Source organism: Poecilia mexicana, unplaced genomic scaffold (genome assembly GCF_051168715.1).
Source record: "Poecilia mexicana isolate PSO_F unplaced genomic scaffold, ASM5116871v1 scaffold_23, whole genome shotgun sequence".
NCBI classification, from domain to species: domain Eukaryota; kingdom Metazoa; phylum Chordata; class Actinopteri; order Cyprinodontiformes; family Poeciliidae; genus Poecilia; species Poecilia mexicana.
In genome coordinates, this window is record NW_028263392.1 from 15467074 (window position 1) to 15485238 (window position 18165).

Consider the following 18165-nt stretch of genomic DNA (forward strand, 5'->3'; position numbering starts at 1 on the left):
TATCTGATGAAAAACGGCACTTCATCATTTTCTATTTAAGAGGAGCTGGATGTACGCTGAGCTCAGAGTGCTTTCGTTTTTAAAAAGGATTCATTAAACCTGACTCTGAGCCTTAAAGTGAGACGACCCTGCCCTTCAGTGGAGCCATAATAACGTCCTCATGAGGTCCAAACCTTCAGGAACAACTCACATCATTTTTATTATCCTTCTAGACTTTTCCTGTTCTTATTTCTACAGATCATTTCTGTTGGAACAAAAATGAACTGAACTCCTGACCTCAATAAAGGAAAGATGGCTCAGTGTGTGTGTGTGTGTGTGTGTGTGTGTGTGTGTGTGTGTGTGTGTGTGTGTGTGTGTGTGTGTGTGTGTGTGTGTGTGTGTGTGTGTGTGTGTGTGTGTGTGTGTGTGTTTATATGGATGTGATCAGAACATTTGCTGCCCTCGGAGCAGTGGAGATGAATCCAGGTTTCCTTTCAGGTTGAAAAATATTTAAAGGGGACATTCTATATTTTTATATTTTCGTTTTGGTTTCTACTGCTTCTAGAAACCGTCCAAGCACTAAAAAAAAAAAAAACATCCAGTCGGTTTTTGGCGATAAGTTAATCATTTTTGGTGTCTGGAAAATTAGCTGTTTCAAATACTTCCAATTGTTAAGTCACACTGTGCCATTACCTGGCAACCCCAGCAGAGTTCCCCAGCAAATATGAGTTCTCTCATATTTGGTCAGTTGGTTTTACCGCTGTATGCCCTGCACAATGGCTGCTGGAAAAGACAAATTTGTTGATGTTGACGTACCATCCAGAAACCACTTCCTACATTCTAATTGGTTGTGCAGGAGGCACTACTAATGCTTTTTAAATATGCACGGTTGTATAATTGCTCATCTGTTTGCAGCTATTTTCACCTGCTAGTATAAACATTGGGTTGGGGGGCGTGGCCAGCAACAGCTTATTTGGGTTTAAAGTGGCAGGAGGCCAAAATAGACAGAACTGAGCTGACTAAATGTCATCATCTAAATATGATTTTAATATAATGAACATGTTTTTTATCACCTTATGCTAACCTGCTCAAGGAAGTATAATAGGTCACCTTTACCAGCAGGTGATTAAAGGAAATAGATCGCCTTCCCTGTGTTGGGAGGTCATTAGCTGATTGGTCTGTGAACTCTGGTTGGAGTTCAGAACATTCCTCTGTTTGATCATAAAACATAACTTTCATCAAAGCCCGACTCTTTGCACTGCAGCCTCCGTTACCCCCGAACATAGCAGCATTTATACACGTTTGTTCTGACAGTGTTGGTTTCCCAGAATGCTTTTCACTTGTTCTGAAAGGTACTACATCCTTCCCTGAAAGTCTTTCTATCCAACTAAAGCTGCTTTGGCTCCACCAGTGATCTGTAAAACCTCCACACAGATGTTGGCTGTGATGAGGATTACTCCACATGATTTCAGAGCTCATTTCTCAAAGAGATTTTGTTTGTAGCACGTAGCTCCTGCTGCAGCTGTCCCTCCAGTGGTTCAAACTTGATTTTCTTCCTTCTCAATGGAAATCCAAAGGTGTATTAGCAGGACGGTTAGAAACCTGCTGCTTTTAGCTGCTGAAGTGATAATGAAAACAAACTAAATGTTTTTCCATTTTCCTTTCAAGCAGCTCCACTGTTACCCCTTTTTTTAGACACGTAAATAGACAGCCTACGGACATTTAAGTTGTCTAATCCACTTTAATAAACTCCAGTCTGTTTAAAGTTTGGTTCGTTTGGTGAGGTGTGAATCTGTAATTGGTCTAAACAAAGCGAACCCTGTCCGTCTACAAACCTCGGTCTCGATTCAGTTGAAATGGACTTTTCCAAAATAAGAAATCGACTCCAGCACAAGGCATTCTGGGTAAATAAAACTAGAACAAATACAATGTTACCTTTAGCAGGAGAAATGGCTCGTTGTCTTTTACAAAAGACAAAAGCGAAATCCTACAACAGCTAAAATCTGACGCCGCTCCATTTTTGTTTACATTTTGTGAAGACGTAAGTTGCGTTCAGTGTCGTCTTCAGACATTTTTATGCCATTTCCTTCAGTGGTTCTTGGTGCAGCGCCTCCACAGGCGAGGAGGGGAACAGGTTTGTTAAAGGGTTTGGTTGGTTTGAAAGAGAACCACAGCTTCAAATTATTTGGTTAAATTCAGGTGTGAATTTCACTCAGCAAGACAATTTTACAAAGTCCAGAAGAAAACCCAGTTTTACAGGCAGAACATGTGATTTTAGCTGAAACAAAGTGACAGACAGGATCACATTTTTATGGAAACTAAAATGACAACATTAACGCAGTAAAATTTTACATAACTCCTGCCGTTTTGTTTACTAAATCTATTTAGATTTCACATTTTTATTTAAACAAAGCCAGAGTATGTCTGAAGCGGTGATAGCAAAGTAGAGGATGATAATTTAGCTTCCAGAATCCTTGTGTGATAATTAGGAATCGTTGAGATGTTGATCAAATCAATCCTGGTTGATTTATTGAGCCTGCAGACGGAAGCAGCTGCAGACCTCTGGCCTTGTTCCAGCGAATCGGATGGATTAGAGACTAACCTCCTTCAGTTTCTGTCATCTAAAGAGCAAATGTGACCAGTTCTGGGCCTAAAATCCTTCATGTGGCGTCTCAATAATGAGACGGCGACACGAACATGATGTGACAGAAAAGAGACGGAGGAAGGAAGAGAGGAGATGGGGCAGGTGGGCGGCCTCGTTCAGCCAATTACTGCGCCAGTAATTTCCTCGTTTATGACTTAATTATGTTATAAATGTAAATGATGAGATTTGTGGGTAACAAGAGGACAACACTGCACACACACACACAAAAATTGACATTATTAATTCATATTCAGAGTCTCAAGTCTTCAGCATTCTTGTAATCTGGCTGATAATTTATCAAACTGATTATATCAGGAACAAGATTGTTTCCTTGAGAGCTCATTTTCTTTCAATTAAATTACATAATATTTACTAATTTAAGGCACTTTTTCAGTTATTCTCCTTAAATAATTTATTAATAATCCTAAAATAATGTCAAGCTACTTTATTATTTACCTCATAGCTTTATATTCCTACAAGTGTGTTTTTCTTGTTACAAACTCTGTTAAAGTTTAATTACATTTCTAAAGTTTTCTGAAAATAATATTATCAAAATATTATGGCCAAAAGTTTGGATGTTGTTTTTTGATCTTTCAAATATGGATTTATTTAGTAAAAATAGATTCTATAAAAGCAAAACAAAAAACAAAACAAAACAGTTTTTATTGTATTTTTTGCTCTGACAGAAATTCAATAAAGAAACTACTTACAGAAACATTGCAGCTGGAGAAACGGTTTCCTGGATCATCCAGAACTTTATGCTGCGAGTTTCATCTGCAGTGAGGAAATCCAATTCAAGCTAATTCAATAAAAGTTTATTTGTCCCAGAGGGGAAATTTAAAGGCAGAAAATAAAGATAATCAAATCCAGGAGGGGGTCAATTTATGAAGTTTCTTCAGCTGTTTGTTCCTGCACATAGATTACACATTTGGTCAGTTTACTTGTTTAAAAACTCAAATTAGGAACTTATTCATCTTTGGGTCGGGTTGGTGCATCCTGGGTCTGGAATCCTTAAAAACCATTTAATTTCATTTAGGTTTTACTGTAGTTACAACCCAACTACAAGTTCTGTATAAAGTCCTTGAAAGTGCTTGATATTCAAACTGCAGAGTTTAGTAATATAGTTCAATCTAACGTTTGATTAAAAGCCTAATTTTAGAAGACATTACTTACAGTTGAAACCAGATATTTAATAAAAAATACACATTATTTTCTCTCTCCGAAGTTAAATCAGACTAATCTTTTCTTATTTTGTCAGCTGGAATTACCAGAATTATTTGTATTTGCTAAATTCCAGAAAACTCAACAAAAATATTTTATATTTAAGAACTTATTTTGACTAAAAGATGTCCTTTATCTTAACACAATATGTTTGGATTCTTTTAATGTATTGAATATTTATTATTCTTAATGCCTCAGTGACTCACTTTGGCAATCCAGTATCTGTAATTGGAATAAAGATTTGATATATTTTATACATTAAACAAAGTTATTGAAATTGGGGGGATATTTTTTTGTTAAATCCCCCAATGTGAGGAACATTTGAAAACATAAAAATGTCACAAAAATATTAACAACAGTTATAAATATATAAAATAATGAGTTAAAACATGTATTTTTAGTTGATTTGTCTTGTTTTTATCTCCAAACTGTGCAGCTGAAACAGTTTAAAAAGTTCTTGAATTTTTCTGAGGGAAAAGTGAACAAATCCTGATTTTTCTTGCGCCTCTAATTTACGCCGTACTTGATTTGTTGCCTGATTAGTGATTTTATGGATGATTTGTGTATCTCACCTTCAGACGTAGCTCGTGATTTAATCAGGCTGTCTTTAATTAGACGATGTTTGTGTCAGAGTCAGGATTTAACGTCTCTACCTTCATGAAGTTATCATGATGCAGCAGAAATGCTCAGAGCTTTTCTGCTGAGTCATGGCTGTCTGTCAGACAGGTAGACGTGGCTTCGTGTTAATCCGTTTAGACGAGTCAGACAGAAAGCCTCACAGATCCTGATTATCTGTTTAAATTCATTACAGAAACAAACGCTGTGCTTCCATAACATCAGCACTTTCTGCTCTGCTGTCAGATTACAGAAAAAACACAAAATCTCATCAAACATGGCTCGTCTTCAGTCATTAACTTCTTGGTGGCTTTACAAACCCATTTATGTTGTTTTCAAATGTTTTGTGGTTAATTTCTGTTGTGGCTGGTTCGTAAATTCCTTTTTATTATTATTTTATCTTTATTAATTGATATTTTTCCATTTTATTAAATGTTGTATCTATGCAGTCAGCTGGTTTGTAAATTCGATTAACATTTTTTATGTTTCTTTATGTTTTGCTGTCATTTTGCATGTTGGTGTATGATCATGTTTTGATAATGTTTTGGTTCCTTTTGTTGTTGTTTTGAATTGATTCAGGCTCATTTCTGTCTCTGTTCATGTTTTGCTTCTCAGCCTCTCGTGTTTTGGCCTCATATCCGGTTTGGAGGCTGGAAGGAGAACTTTGTGTTTTCTTTCTGTCTCTGTAATTTCAGTCCAATCATGAAATCGCGGAGCTTCTCTCCTTGGCTGATCTGATCAGCCTGATGGGACGTGATGGATGCTGCTGTGCTCACAGTTAATTGTTTTCAGTGTCTGCTGTCATATTAATGTTTCATCATTTTAATTTAAGACCATTTGGACCAGAACAGAAATGGCCAGAGGACAGAAATGTTGTCAAAAATGATCTTTGGAAAGTTAATTTCATACTGGACTGGTTTAATATCAGACAGAGAGAATAAAAAATGAGATATTTACTCCTGTATTGGCATAAAAGTCTTGATGAAGATGAAGACTTTTTCTTTTTAATCAGGATAGAATTATTACTGACATTTTTTATTGCAATTGAAAAAGTTTAAACTGACACAAAGTATCGTCATTTTATAATAACCGAGTTTCTATAATAAGTAGAATCACGTTTATCCAGACTTTGTTGCATATAAATCAGCTTTTATTAGAGGAGGACGGATCGATTCAAAATATTGATAGTATTGATATGAAGTTATCAGTATTTTATAACATCAGGGTAATTATATTTATTAGCCCTTTTAGCCTTACATTATTCTCCAATATGGCGACAGCAGAAGTTGCAAAAGAAATGTCAGTCAGTTGCTCAAACAAGAATAATTGATCACAATTTTTGAGTATTTATTACCCAATTGATTTGTACATAATCGCAATTCAGACTTTTTAATTCTGGACCTACAAATTAACCAAAGTGTGAAAAAATGAAAACTAATAAAAACTAAACAACATTGAATTAATAATGACTAATGAAAATTTGTAAACACACTGTAAAAATGAATTAAAACTAACAAAAGTCACATCGAGATAACGCTAAACTATAATTAAAAATTCAAACCTAATAAAACTGCAGTTAAAAAGTTGATATTCTTGTGTGTGAATGCACCCTAACTGAACCCTTAAATTAAAGAGGATTTTTGTTTTAATGCTTCATTGTGGAAACTGAAACTGATTTAATGACACACCTGAGTTTAGATTTATCTAAATAAACTCTGGTTCTGCTTTTCAAACACTTCAGACGGTTGAAATCCATTCACCTTTCCTGTTGCTGTGACTGAAATAAGACAAGGCTCTGCCAGCTGGGAACATGTGGAGATAAACTGATGGCAGACAAATCTCTTTAAAAGTGACGACCTGACTGCGGCTTCGCAGCGTTAAGCGTGTCAGTCGCTCCGTTTCTTCCTCTCGCTGCTTCTCTCCGCTTCAGGTAATTGTCGCTTCACAAACGCCGCGGCCGTCCGTCCTCGGCCGGCCAATGGTGCGCACCTCGCCCCGTGACGTCAGCGGCGGGCCACCCTGCCGGATGATTGCGGTTGCCATGCCAACGGGCCGAGGCTACAATCGCAGACGAGCGCGCTCCTTCCTGCAATAAGCGGCCTAAATGAGATCGATGTGGAGTGTGTGTGCCGTCACGACGAGGAGAGCGGCTGCAGATTCACACTCCCTTCAGGATGTAGTGGCAGCGTGAAAACAGCAGCTCATTTACATTCCTCTCTGAGGCGCCGCCATCACTTCAGGGGCTTCATATTCAGAGCATTGATACGTTCAAAGACAATGTGGAGTTTAATAAACCTAAAGCTGAACGAGTGTTGCCACTTAACCTGATTCTCTTGCAGGAAGAGTTTAATATTTTACAGACTAATTCAAGTTTCTGCAGCCCTTTATCTATTAAAATGAACAGGTGGTTCTGTTTGAAGTCCGTCTTTCTGCAGAGAGAAACCGCATTTACCAGTGGGAAACATTTACAGAGGCAGTTTTATGTGTTTTCCAGGTATATAAAGACATTTTCTAACATAATCAAGTATATAGATGCTTTGTAGATCAAATATGACCCAAAAGAAATTTTACTTTGTAATTTAACACTTTGAAATTGGGTCTCTGTCTCTTTAAGAAGCTCCTGCTCTTCCTGAAACTCCACCTTCAGGAAGTCAATCAATCAATCAAATTTTATTTGTATAGCACATTTCAGCAGCAAGGCATTTCAAAGTGCTTCACATAATTAAAATAAAAACAGCATGTGACATTGAATAAACAGTGAGAAAGAGATTTTGAAAAAAAAGATTAAAAAAAGATAAAAACATTAAAACCCGTGCCCCTTTTAGGACTTCAGTTAAACATCGTTTAACTGGGACTCTAACCCTCTGGGACTTTAGTCAAAACGCCGTTTGACAAGGACTCTAACCTCTCGGAAATTCACTTACGTTTCTGTCGTAATCGTGTTCGTTGAAACGCCGTCAACTGGGACTCTAAACCCCATAGGACTTTAGTTAAACATTGTTTAACTGGGATGTTTTCCGGGGAGGCTTTACATCATTAAAATGTAAATAGTGAGAAAGAGAAATAAAAAGAAATTAATAAATAGATAAAAAGTAAAGATAAAAACATTGAAAACATTAAAAACATCAAAGACATCAAAACCCACTCTAATCCTAATTTAGCCATAAGCAACTCTAAACAGGTGGGTTTTAAGTTGAGATTTAAAGGCTCTCGGTGTTTCAGCTGTTTTACAGTTTTCTGGAAGTTTGTTCCAGATCTGTGGTGCATAGAAACTGAATGCTGCTTCTCCTCGTTTGGTTCTGGTTCTGGGGATGCAGAGCAGACCAGAACCAGAAGATCTGAGGGGTCTAGACGGTTGGTACAGCAATAACAGATCTTTAAGGTATTGTGGTGCTGAACTACTCAGTGATTTATAAACAAACAACAGTATTTTAAAGTCTATTCTTTGAGCTACAGGGAGCCAGTGTAGGGACTTTAAAACTGGTGTTATGTGCTCTATTTTCCTGGTTTTAGTGAGAACAGCAGCAGCAGCTTCTGGATCAGCTGCAGCTGTTTGATTGATTTGTTAGTCAGACCTGTGAAGACGCTGCTGCAGTAATCAATGCGGCTGAAGATAAACGCATGGATGAGTTTCTCTAGCTTGTGCTGAGACATCAGTCCTCTAATCCTGGAGATGTTCTTCAGGTGATAGAAGGCCGACTTTGTGACTGTCTTAATGTGGCTCTGAAGGTTCAGGTCAGAGTCCATCACTACTCCCAGGTTTCAGGCCTGATCGCTGGTTTTTAGTTGTAATAACTGAAGCTGTGCAGTCATTTGAAGTCATCTCAACATGGCTCCTCTATTAACCCTTTAACATTCTTGCCAGCGTTGAAGTAAGATGTAGCTCTTAATGAGCTGAGCTGGTCCACCAGGTGTTTGCTGATTTCTGCTGGCTAGTCTGAAGGAGCTGAGTAGGGGAGCGGTGCTCTATGAGGAAACTTGGAAAAGCCATAAGTGGCTCTTTGGACCTTTCACAATAGAATAACTTTGGCTAAAAATTAAAAACAACCAACTAATGTTCATACATTTCCATATAACAAATGCAGGTTTTTAAACAATTAGATTTGCATTGAATTTTCACAAAGAATGACAAGAAAAGTACTAGAATATGTTTTCAGATCTGTTTTTAGCTTGAAATCTGTCCATTTAAATTTAAACAAATTTTAACAAATTAAATTACATTTTTTTACATTATTCTTTATTCTACAGAAAAAAATTCACCCTCTTTTTGCTCAAATTTATCTTTATTTTAAATCCTAAAAATAATAATAAAATGGTGAATCTTTAAAAATAAATTTCTAGTAGTAGATCTTTATCTAAAATTATAAATAGTCAGAAGACATTTTTGGCTCTAAATGAGTTTTATTTGACTAGCCGGATAGTGAAAATGACTCTTTAAGTTATAAAGGTTGTAGACCTCTGGCCTAGTCAAAGTCCAAACCTCGACTGAACTGAAATGCTGAACTTGAATGAACTGAAGCAACAGAGTGACACCTGAGCTTTAAAATGACTAAACTGACCTTCTTCTGTGATTGAAACTCCCCGCCTTCCTCTTCCTCTCGACCAATCACTCCATCACCAGAGCAACTTCTGGTTCCTCCAACCAGGCAACAATCAGCCTCCTGCTATGAAACGTGCAGAAAGTAAAGTTGTGTTTAGCGGCTCAAAGTAAAAGACAGCGACAGACACCTCTGAGCCAATCAGTGTTCAGCTTTTCAGCTTGTTTTTGACCCCATTACGGCGCCTCCTGCAGGGCAATCAGTGACACTCTTTAGGAGAGGTGTCAGATGAACAGTTCTGTATATATTCATTCATTTAAAGAGGCAGTATAATTTAAAATTGACTCTTTTTCAGCTTTTAGCTTTATTATAATATGATGTAACCTGATTCCTTCATGCATGTTTGAGAAATCCTTTAATCTCCATGGCAACCATTCAGCTGTGCAAATCGATAGGTGGAGCTAGCTCCGCCTTCGAGACGCAGCTCAAGCACTGCCTCTTTTCCGTAATTTTAACCATTTCTCATTTTCTGCAAATAAATACAAACTTTTTGCTTGGAAATTTGGAGACATGTTGTGGGTAGTTCACAGAATAAAAGAACAATGTTCATTTTACTCAAACATAAACCTATCGAAAGTAAAACCAGAGAAACTGATCGTTTTAAGTGGTCTCTCGAATTTTTTCCACAACTGCATCGCATTTTTATAACAGAAGGTAACATAGTTACTTGATTTTGCTACACTGCAAAAACACAAAATCTTACCAAGAAATTCTGCTCTACTTTTTAGTACAAATATCTTAGTACACTTACAAAAAAACTTCTCAGCAAGAAGAACAATCTTGTTTTAAGTCAATCATTCCTTAAAATTGCCAAAGAACTTCTAGTTCTATTGGTAGATTATTTTCACTTAAAACATTTTTCCCATGTTATAAGTGAAATAACCAAATGCTGGATTTTGCGTTTTTGCAGTGTATAAAGTGACACTACAACATTTATTTAAGATGTAATTGATCTCATTTAGTGTTTTATTATTAAAAGGTTACGTCTGTGTCCCCAGTGCTCCTACGTCCCCCCCTGTGAGAGGGACAACCAGAAGAACAAAGACAACGTTCTGCTGTGGGAGGATTACTTCACCAAAGAGGTCAGCAGCCAGTCCTTCACCTGCTTCTTCAACCAGCAGAGGAGGTGAGACACAAACACACACTCGTCCGTCTCCAGGTGCGAGACGGACAAATTGGAAGCAGGAGGACGTGTGAGGGTGTGAAAGCTGACAGATCGATCTCACCTCAGGAGATTACAGACGGCCGGCCGGCTTTGAGGAGCTGCTGCGTCTGATAGAAGATTATCCACTTCCTAAATGACTGGCTGGGATTTGTGACCCTGCTGAAAAAAAAAAACATTTTCTGGTTATTACATCTCAACGCCAGAGTTGGGTTGTAACTAGTTACATTTACTTGAGTAACTTTTTAGACAAAATGTACTTTTAGGAGAATTTTTACTTTTATTTTAGTAACTTTATTTTGTTAGGACTTTTGCCAGATTAACTACATCATAAATTAAAACAAATAATTTCCATTTGCATGATTTATTGTTTTTTTCTCTTTCTACTAAAAACAGATGATAAAAGTTTTCAGTCTGGTGTTTTGGTCTCAACTAGAGCATTTTTTAAGAACAGCTTTGTTTACATTTGTTTTTCTTTTATTTATTTTGGATATTTAAAATGTCTGCCAGTTCCAGTGTTACATATTCACTAGCATTTAACATGTATTAATCTCTGAGAATGTGTTCTTGCATTATATTACTCAAAAATTGTCTCAAAACATCAATATTATCGTTTATTGCGATAACGTCTGGGACAATTTATCGTCCAGAAAAATGGGCCATCATGACAGGCCTGTTGCTACACTTAGTAGTTATGGAGACGATGATGCAAGGAAGGATTTTACATAAAATCAAGAAAATTATGAGCATCAGCGTCTTGAAAAACAGAGTCTGCACCAAAACTCTTTATTAATAAACTTTCACATTTCACCATAACCACGAAATTCTGTGTATTTCTTCATGTTTTGTTTTAATTTTTTACTAATAATTGTGTAGCATGCATTTGTTTCTATGCCTCTCTATTCAGAAACTCCTAAACAAAATCTAGGGATATGATTGTTTTTCTAACAAAACCTTTTTAAGCGTGCGGTGCAACCACAAACTGATGAGACAAGAAAAACTGAGGAGCTTGTTGTGTGTGTCAGCTTTATCCTCCTATTATTCAGCCTCTGCTTACCTGTGACCTCAGCTGCTTTTATTTTTATCTCTGCAGCAGGGTGAGGACTCTCTGCTTCATAAATGAGGGCCCAGCGGGAGCCTGTTGATGCTGCACATCGGCTTTTCGGTCATTTAGACGGAAAAGTAGAGCACTGCACGCCGTTGTATTTAAAGATTTGAAAAAAAAACCACACCTGGGCTTTGGGTTTATGTGTTTCTGGAAGGAATGTTTAAATATAACAGCAGCTAAGTCGTCACAACGACTGATTTTTCTGAACCAGTTCTTTGCTGTTTTAAAGAGTGTTTAATTTAAAGAGTCCCCAGACGACTATTTGAGTTTGAGACTTTGGACTCGAGTCGCATTTCAGGCTCAAAAATAAAATTTCAGACTTGACTTGGACTCGTGGTCAGAGACTCGAGTCCCAGTTTTTATCAGATTAATGAAGAGTGACAGGAAGGCGATGTCTGAGCTAAAAACCTTTACTGCGAAACAGTGAGCTGGATTACTAGCCAGTGATGTTGGTGGATTATTATGGGATGTTAGCGACTCATAGCAATCTGTTCCTGTTAGCGTTAGCTTCAAGACTGCATGAATGTCTCTCCAACAGAATGACTGTGGATCATTTCACAACAAATTAAACGTAACCTACCAACTGCTAAGCTATCTGCTAAATTACAGGGACACTTCCTGCTGGAAATATCAAAATAAAAGCACTACCCGTTTCTCTTATTTAGACGTTTAATACTCATTTACTTCCTCCACTTTGTCCCTTTCTTTGTGTTGCTATTTATACCTTAAATTTGAACATCTTTGCTCTTTAGAAGTCTGAAGAAATAATTTCCCAATATTGTTAAGATTTCTCCAACTCAGAAGAAGAAAACGATCCAAATCTGATTTAATCCAACGATGAAGTTGTTAATTTAGTCACTATAAATGCTAAAAGTTTAAACTCATCATTAACAGCTTTTGATTTCTTTCTAGTATTTTTCTATTTCTAATTGGTAAATCTGATCAATTTTCATATTAATATAAATCAGGCTTTAGCAGATTTTTGGATCATTAATTAAATGTGAAATGATTAAAAGATAATTGATCATTAAAAAAATTATAATAAATATTGATATTAGTTTAATAGTTGCTTCTATGTTGGTTACAGGAACTAAAATGTTGCTGCAGCTGGAAAGTTGGACATTCATGGACTTTTTTTTTCTCAGCGCAGGAAGAAGTTTAAACTTTTTTTAAATTATTTTTTGCAGGGATTAAAATCTCTTCGATAGTTCTGAAGAAAAACGAAATCCAGTTACTGTGAAATGAGAACGTTATTAATATTTCTGACCTTTTCTCAGAAGCACGGCTCATTACCCCGGTAACCAATCGAGGTGCGGCATGCTGCTGCATTACATGCCTCCATTATATAAATTAGCTATACCTCGGCTCATTAGAGTTTTTTCACTACAATGTCTCTGATTGGACCTCTGGGGCTTAATAACACGGGACCAAAGGTTCTTTTTATTTCTGAAAAAAGATGCTTAATGGAACTGGAGTCCAGAAATATTGAAATTTACCTGAGAGATTCTTCAGTTCAAGTAGGAAACCTGTGTTGGGGCTACAGCTGCATCTTAGCTCTAGAACCAGTTTAATTTTCCACAGCCATCTGCTACTTTGCACATAAAATCCCAATAAAATGCATTGAAGTTTTCCCTGTAACAAAGCAAAGTGGTACCGGTGTCAGTGGGTGGGAATACTTTTATGAGGCGCTGTAGGGTTTTACACAAAGCACCAAAATGGCTCCCATCGCAGTGATGCAGCTCGATGAATCAATGAACGAATGCTGTGAAAGCATTTGTGTCTGTATTTCTAAATGCTGCCAGGCCTTCAATTAATTTCACCACATGGTGTTTATAATTTAAAACGGTTGGTGCAAAACTTCTGATCGAATGTCAAAACTGCCATTCAGGATTACAGATATCTGTAAAAATTAAAATCAAGTAAACTGCTGGTTTTAAGTAGTTTTTTTCTTATATATATATATATATATATATATATATATATATATATATATATATATATATATATATATATATATATATAAACATCAGAGCAATAGAGGCTCAGATCTACCACACCAGACAAGACCCAAGGTGTAGGTTGTGCAAAGAGGCCTCTGAGACAGTCCACACATAACAGCAGGGTGCAAGATGCTGGCATCTCAGTCCAGAAATGTGCAGTTCTAGGCACAGCCAAGATACTGCGCAGAACCCTCAAGCTCCCAGGCCTCTGGTAGAGGACCAGAGCTCTAGGGATGAGAGAGAGAGACCACCCGCGGAGGGTGAGAAGGGAATTTTATATATATATATATATATATATATATATATATATATATATATATATATATAACCACTTGTAGAACTGGAAATGCTTTAGTTGAAAACCAAAACAAACTGTTTGTGTCTTTATTGTGTTTATCTGAAGCAAAAATCTTTAAGAGTTTTTTCATAATTGTTTTATTTTCAATTGCTTTGCTTCCACATCAACATGCTGCATGGTTTCCAATCATCCTTAAAAAGTTTTTAAGAGTCTTAAACGCATGTCTTAAATTCATTAAAACAAATTTTAAATGTTAAAGTGTTAATCACAGGTCTTAAATTTTGTCATTTCCTCCTCAATAGTTTTTCATTCTTATATATATATTCCAGTATATCAGAATAAAGTTACTAACTCATTAATCCTCCAATTGATTTCTGTTTAATTCTGATTTTCCAGGTCTGATGACGCTTTGTGGCAACGATCTATTTTATTTTCAATTTCTTTGCTTCCAAATCAAAATGATGCAGGGCGTCCTTAAAAGGTCTTAAACTAATCTATCTAAAATTTGGGCCTTAAAATGTCTTAGATTCAGTTAAAAATGTAAGTGGGCCTTAAATACGTTAATTGCAAATCTTAAATTTTGTAATTTCTTCTTCAATTGTTTTCTACTCATGCATTGTGTCCTGTTTTTAATTTTCAATATCTTTGCTTTCAAATTAACATGCTGCGTGGTTTCTGCACATCCTTAAACAGTCTTACACATATCTAAAATTAAGGCCTTCAAATGTCTGAAATTGATTTTTACAAAAGTAAGTCGGCCTTAAATACGTTAATTGCGAATCTTAAATTTTGTCATTTGTTCCTCAATAGCCTTCTGTTGTTATAAATATTCATATATTTGATAATAAATCCTCAAGTTGATTTCTGTTTATCTCTGGTTTTGCAGGCCTGACGACGTGCTGTGGCAGCGTTCCCATGACACCAGCGTCCTGCTGCACTGCGTCCTCTGGCCAATGGTGTCTCTCCTTCTGGGCACGCTCATTGTGCTGCTGACGGTTTGCGCCCGCTCCCTGGCCGTCAGAGCCGAGGCGCTGCAGAAGAGAAAATGCTCCTACGAGGTTTGCCAGGACTTGTCCATCACCACCTCTGATCGCCGCGGCAACAAACCCGGGGACCTCCTGGCAACGAACTCTGACCCCGAGCTGTCGTCGCCATCAAGGACCCTGCCTCTGTTTGAGGTACCAGTGAGGCGACGGGATCGGGAACATTAAGCCAGAGAGGAAACTTGGTTTCTCAACTGGAGCCGCTGATGGGTGACTGGACGCCGCGGAGAAGCGACAGCCGCAATGAAGGGCTGATGTGATCTTCATCAGGAGGAAGATGAGGGTAAATCCACTCTGGTTCACCTGAAACACTCTAGCAGATCTTCTCATTCAGCCTGATCAGCAGGAGCTGAATCCACCTCAAACGGTCCCATAATTCATCCTAAATTAGAAAGGATGGAAGGAATTCATCCTTTCTAATTTAGGATGAATTTCCTATCAAAGCTTTTATTTCTCACATTTACACTGCAAAAACACAAAAAATTACCAAGTAACTTTGGTCTGGTTTCTAGTCCAAATATCTTAGCACACTTGAAAGAAGACAAACTAACTTAAAAGTTACACACCAAATTCCACTGCGCATCTATATGTTACGGTTGTCATAGTCAAGCTAGCATAACTGAACTACTTCCCTTCCACTTGCTATTTTTCTGTAATTAAAACTGTTTCCTGACCTTGTTATCTAATTGTCAATTATTAAGATTTAGTGTGTTATTTTAATAAATTAACAGCTAAAATTAATGCTAGTTAGCAAGCAGCTTTTTGCCTCCAGCCAGGAGATGGTGTGGGAAGTTGCGACGTCACGCTGGAAGGAGTCCGTAGTTTGCTAAGAAGTTACTTTTAAGTTAGTTTTGCTGTATTTCAAGTGCACTGAGATATTTATGCTACAAACTAGACCAAAATACTTGGTAAGATTTTGTGTTTTTGCAGTATATTACATTTTTCTTTGTTAAAAGCAAAGAGTTTCTATATTTACTCATTATTTTTTGGGCAGGGTAATTAAAGCAGGTGTGATCATTTAAATAAAGAAAAAAAAACTCTCCTTTATGTATTTGCTGAGCTTTCACTTTGCACTTCCAGTAATCCCCAAGAGAGCTCATTATAAAACAAGAAAGTGCTTCTTCTAGTCTGATCCGGTAGAATATGCAAAACAACAACAGTAAATCCACTAATCACAACCAAAGCAGATCTCCAGCGCAGATTAATGTTTTCCTTCATTGTTTATCAGCAGCGACGCTTTTCTTACATTGTTCCACTTCAGAAATCTCAAAGAACTTTAGATATTTAATCTTGATTAATCTTACTATTGTTCTTGATAAAACTGAGTCTTAATTTTTGTTGGACTTTTCAGAAAGATGTATTGATAAAATTACACTTAATCTTTATTTTATAATCAGTTTTATCGTGTAAAATGCATTATTTGTCTATAAGATTTGAAAAGAGACCAAAAATCTCTCAAGCTTCGTTTCCATTGACCACTTAACTACGCCATTTACATTTGAAAATAAATGTGCTTAATGGAAGCGTGGCAAGAATGTTTTTGCTTTTTATTGTAGCTTTTGTGTAAAAATGCATTTTCCTTCTGAATCCCAGCAGCCAAAATGTTTCATGATCGCCTCTGGAGGAATTACATGTGAATATTATTGGATGTTTGGTTCCTGATCATCATCCATTCCTCTGTATTAGTTATATTTCACGACTCGCCTAAAACTTCCCTCCATTTTATATTTTTTTATAAAAACTGAAAACGGCTCGATGAATTAAAGCCCTAACTGTAAAAGTTCTGAGAACATAAACGACCGATGGAAGATTAGCTTTAATCTATAATTAGATGGTTTTTAATTAACTGAAGCTGATTTTCCTTTGATAATATTCATCTCAATCACAATTCTCCAAGATTCAAATAAATTATATTTTTTATCCAAATGTTCATAAATGGATCTGTGAATACTGTTCACAATTAGCTTACATCAATTTATAAATATCAGTCAGATCAAAGTTTATAAATCTAAATCCTGTTAGATCCAATCAGATTTCATAAATACTGATCCAAACAGAAAACTGAATTTTCTTACCAGTTCTGGTTTAAAACTGGAAAACCATCAGCTGCACTGGTTCACTAACGCCTCATTTCCTCTGAGCGGTTCTTAATGCAAACCTCCTTCATAAAAAAGTCAAACCATCCTTTTAACATCAGTTGTTTTTTTTTTCCGTTTCATAAAGTTGTAATTCAAAGGAAACTGCTCGTTTTTAAAATGTTGTCAGGTTTCCAGACGGAGCGGGTCTGAATGTAGCTTCATGAAAACACTTAGTGCCTCCTCTTCCTCTGTGACTCGGTGCCATGCTGTCTTCCTATCGCTTTTACTTCCCTTTTTGTTCTAATTGTAATTTCATTTCCACATTTCCTGTTTTCTAATATCTATGGTGTGTTTGTTCCTTAGTCAGCCTGGAAGCTGATGTGATTAAAAAAATGTTTATTTTAGGAGAGTTGATTATTAGTTTATAGATTATCAGTTTTTATCTTCCATTATGTCAGCAGAAATACACTTAAATTGTTTGGTTGTGTCTCAGTCATTACATTTGAGTTATTTTGTTCAAACTTAAACATTTAATCGTTGCAATGAACCACTAATATATTTCTATAGAATGCCCTGACATTTTACTATTTTGGTAGTTAAATCAGTGAGTTTAATTCATTTTTCTGTTATCTATAAGTAATGTTTGTTAATTTGTAAATTTTTCTCTTTGTTCATCTAAAGAAAATGTAGCTTCACTGTAGCATTGAACTTTCAAAGCTTTCGTCATGTTTCCACCTGGGATTAATGAAGCTAGATTTACTATTTAAAGCCATATGCTGAGCTGTAAACTGCTGTAGCAACAAAACACAACAAATCTTTGTATTTATTCAGATTTTAACTGTTTCTCTGTTGAAATGTTGACTTTATTTTTCCTGTGAAGTCAGTAGCTGATGGTTGAGATGAAATAAAGTGTTTGTGTCGTTATAATGAGCGAGAAGCTTCAGATCTTTGTGTCGTCCCGTCTGAACCTCAGCTCTGTACCATGTGACCCAGGTAGCCGCTTCGCTTTGTGTTTCACTGATGAACATGATGACTGCTGTGCCTGATAGATAACTTTAAATAAAAACTAACTTTATCTGAAACAGTGTCACTCTACTTTATTCTTCTAGTCTGTTTCATTTTGTTTCCCACAGAGACGGAGCAGCAAACCAAATTCAGAAATCAAATTCTCAAATCTCTGAGATTAAAGTCAAAATTTCTGAGTTATTTTTAGCAAACTTTCAAATTGTGAAATTTCTAATTTTTTTCTTGAAAAATTCTGAGATTTAACATTTTTGAATTTTTTCAAGTAACTTTCAACTTTTCAGACTCAGAAACTTCCATGTATTTTCTAGAAGATTTTTGTGATTAAGTTTGACACTTCAATCTGAAAAATTTCCAAGTTTTTCTTGAAAAAAATCTGAGATTAATCTCAAAATT

General features: G+C 36.4%; 1 protein-coding gene across 1 annotated transcript in view; it reads left to right on the top strand.

Moving 5' to 3' along the window:
- The window catches only part of LOC106909096 (calcium-activated potassium channel subunit beta-4-like), a 31132-nt gene extending 13304 nt beyond the window's left edge, over nucleotides 1-17828 (top strand). The window contains exons 4-5 of the mRNA XM_088003415.1: nucleotides 10056-10183; nucleotides 14512-17828. Of these exons, the coding sequence (XP_087859541.1) occupies nucleotides 10056-10183; nucleotides 14512-14836 (453 nt within the window). The 3' untranslated portion in view covers nucleotides 14837-17828. The remainder of the gene's footprint in view (nucleotides 1-10055; nucleotides 10184-14511) is intronic.
- Nucleotides 17829-18165: the final 337 nt, after the last annotated feature.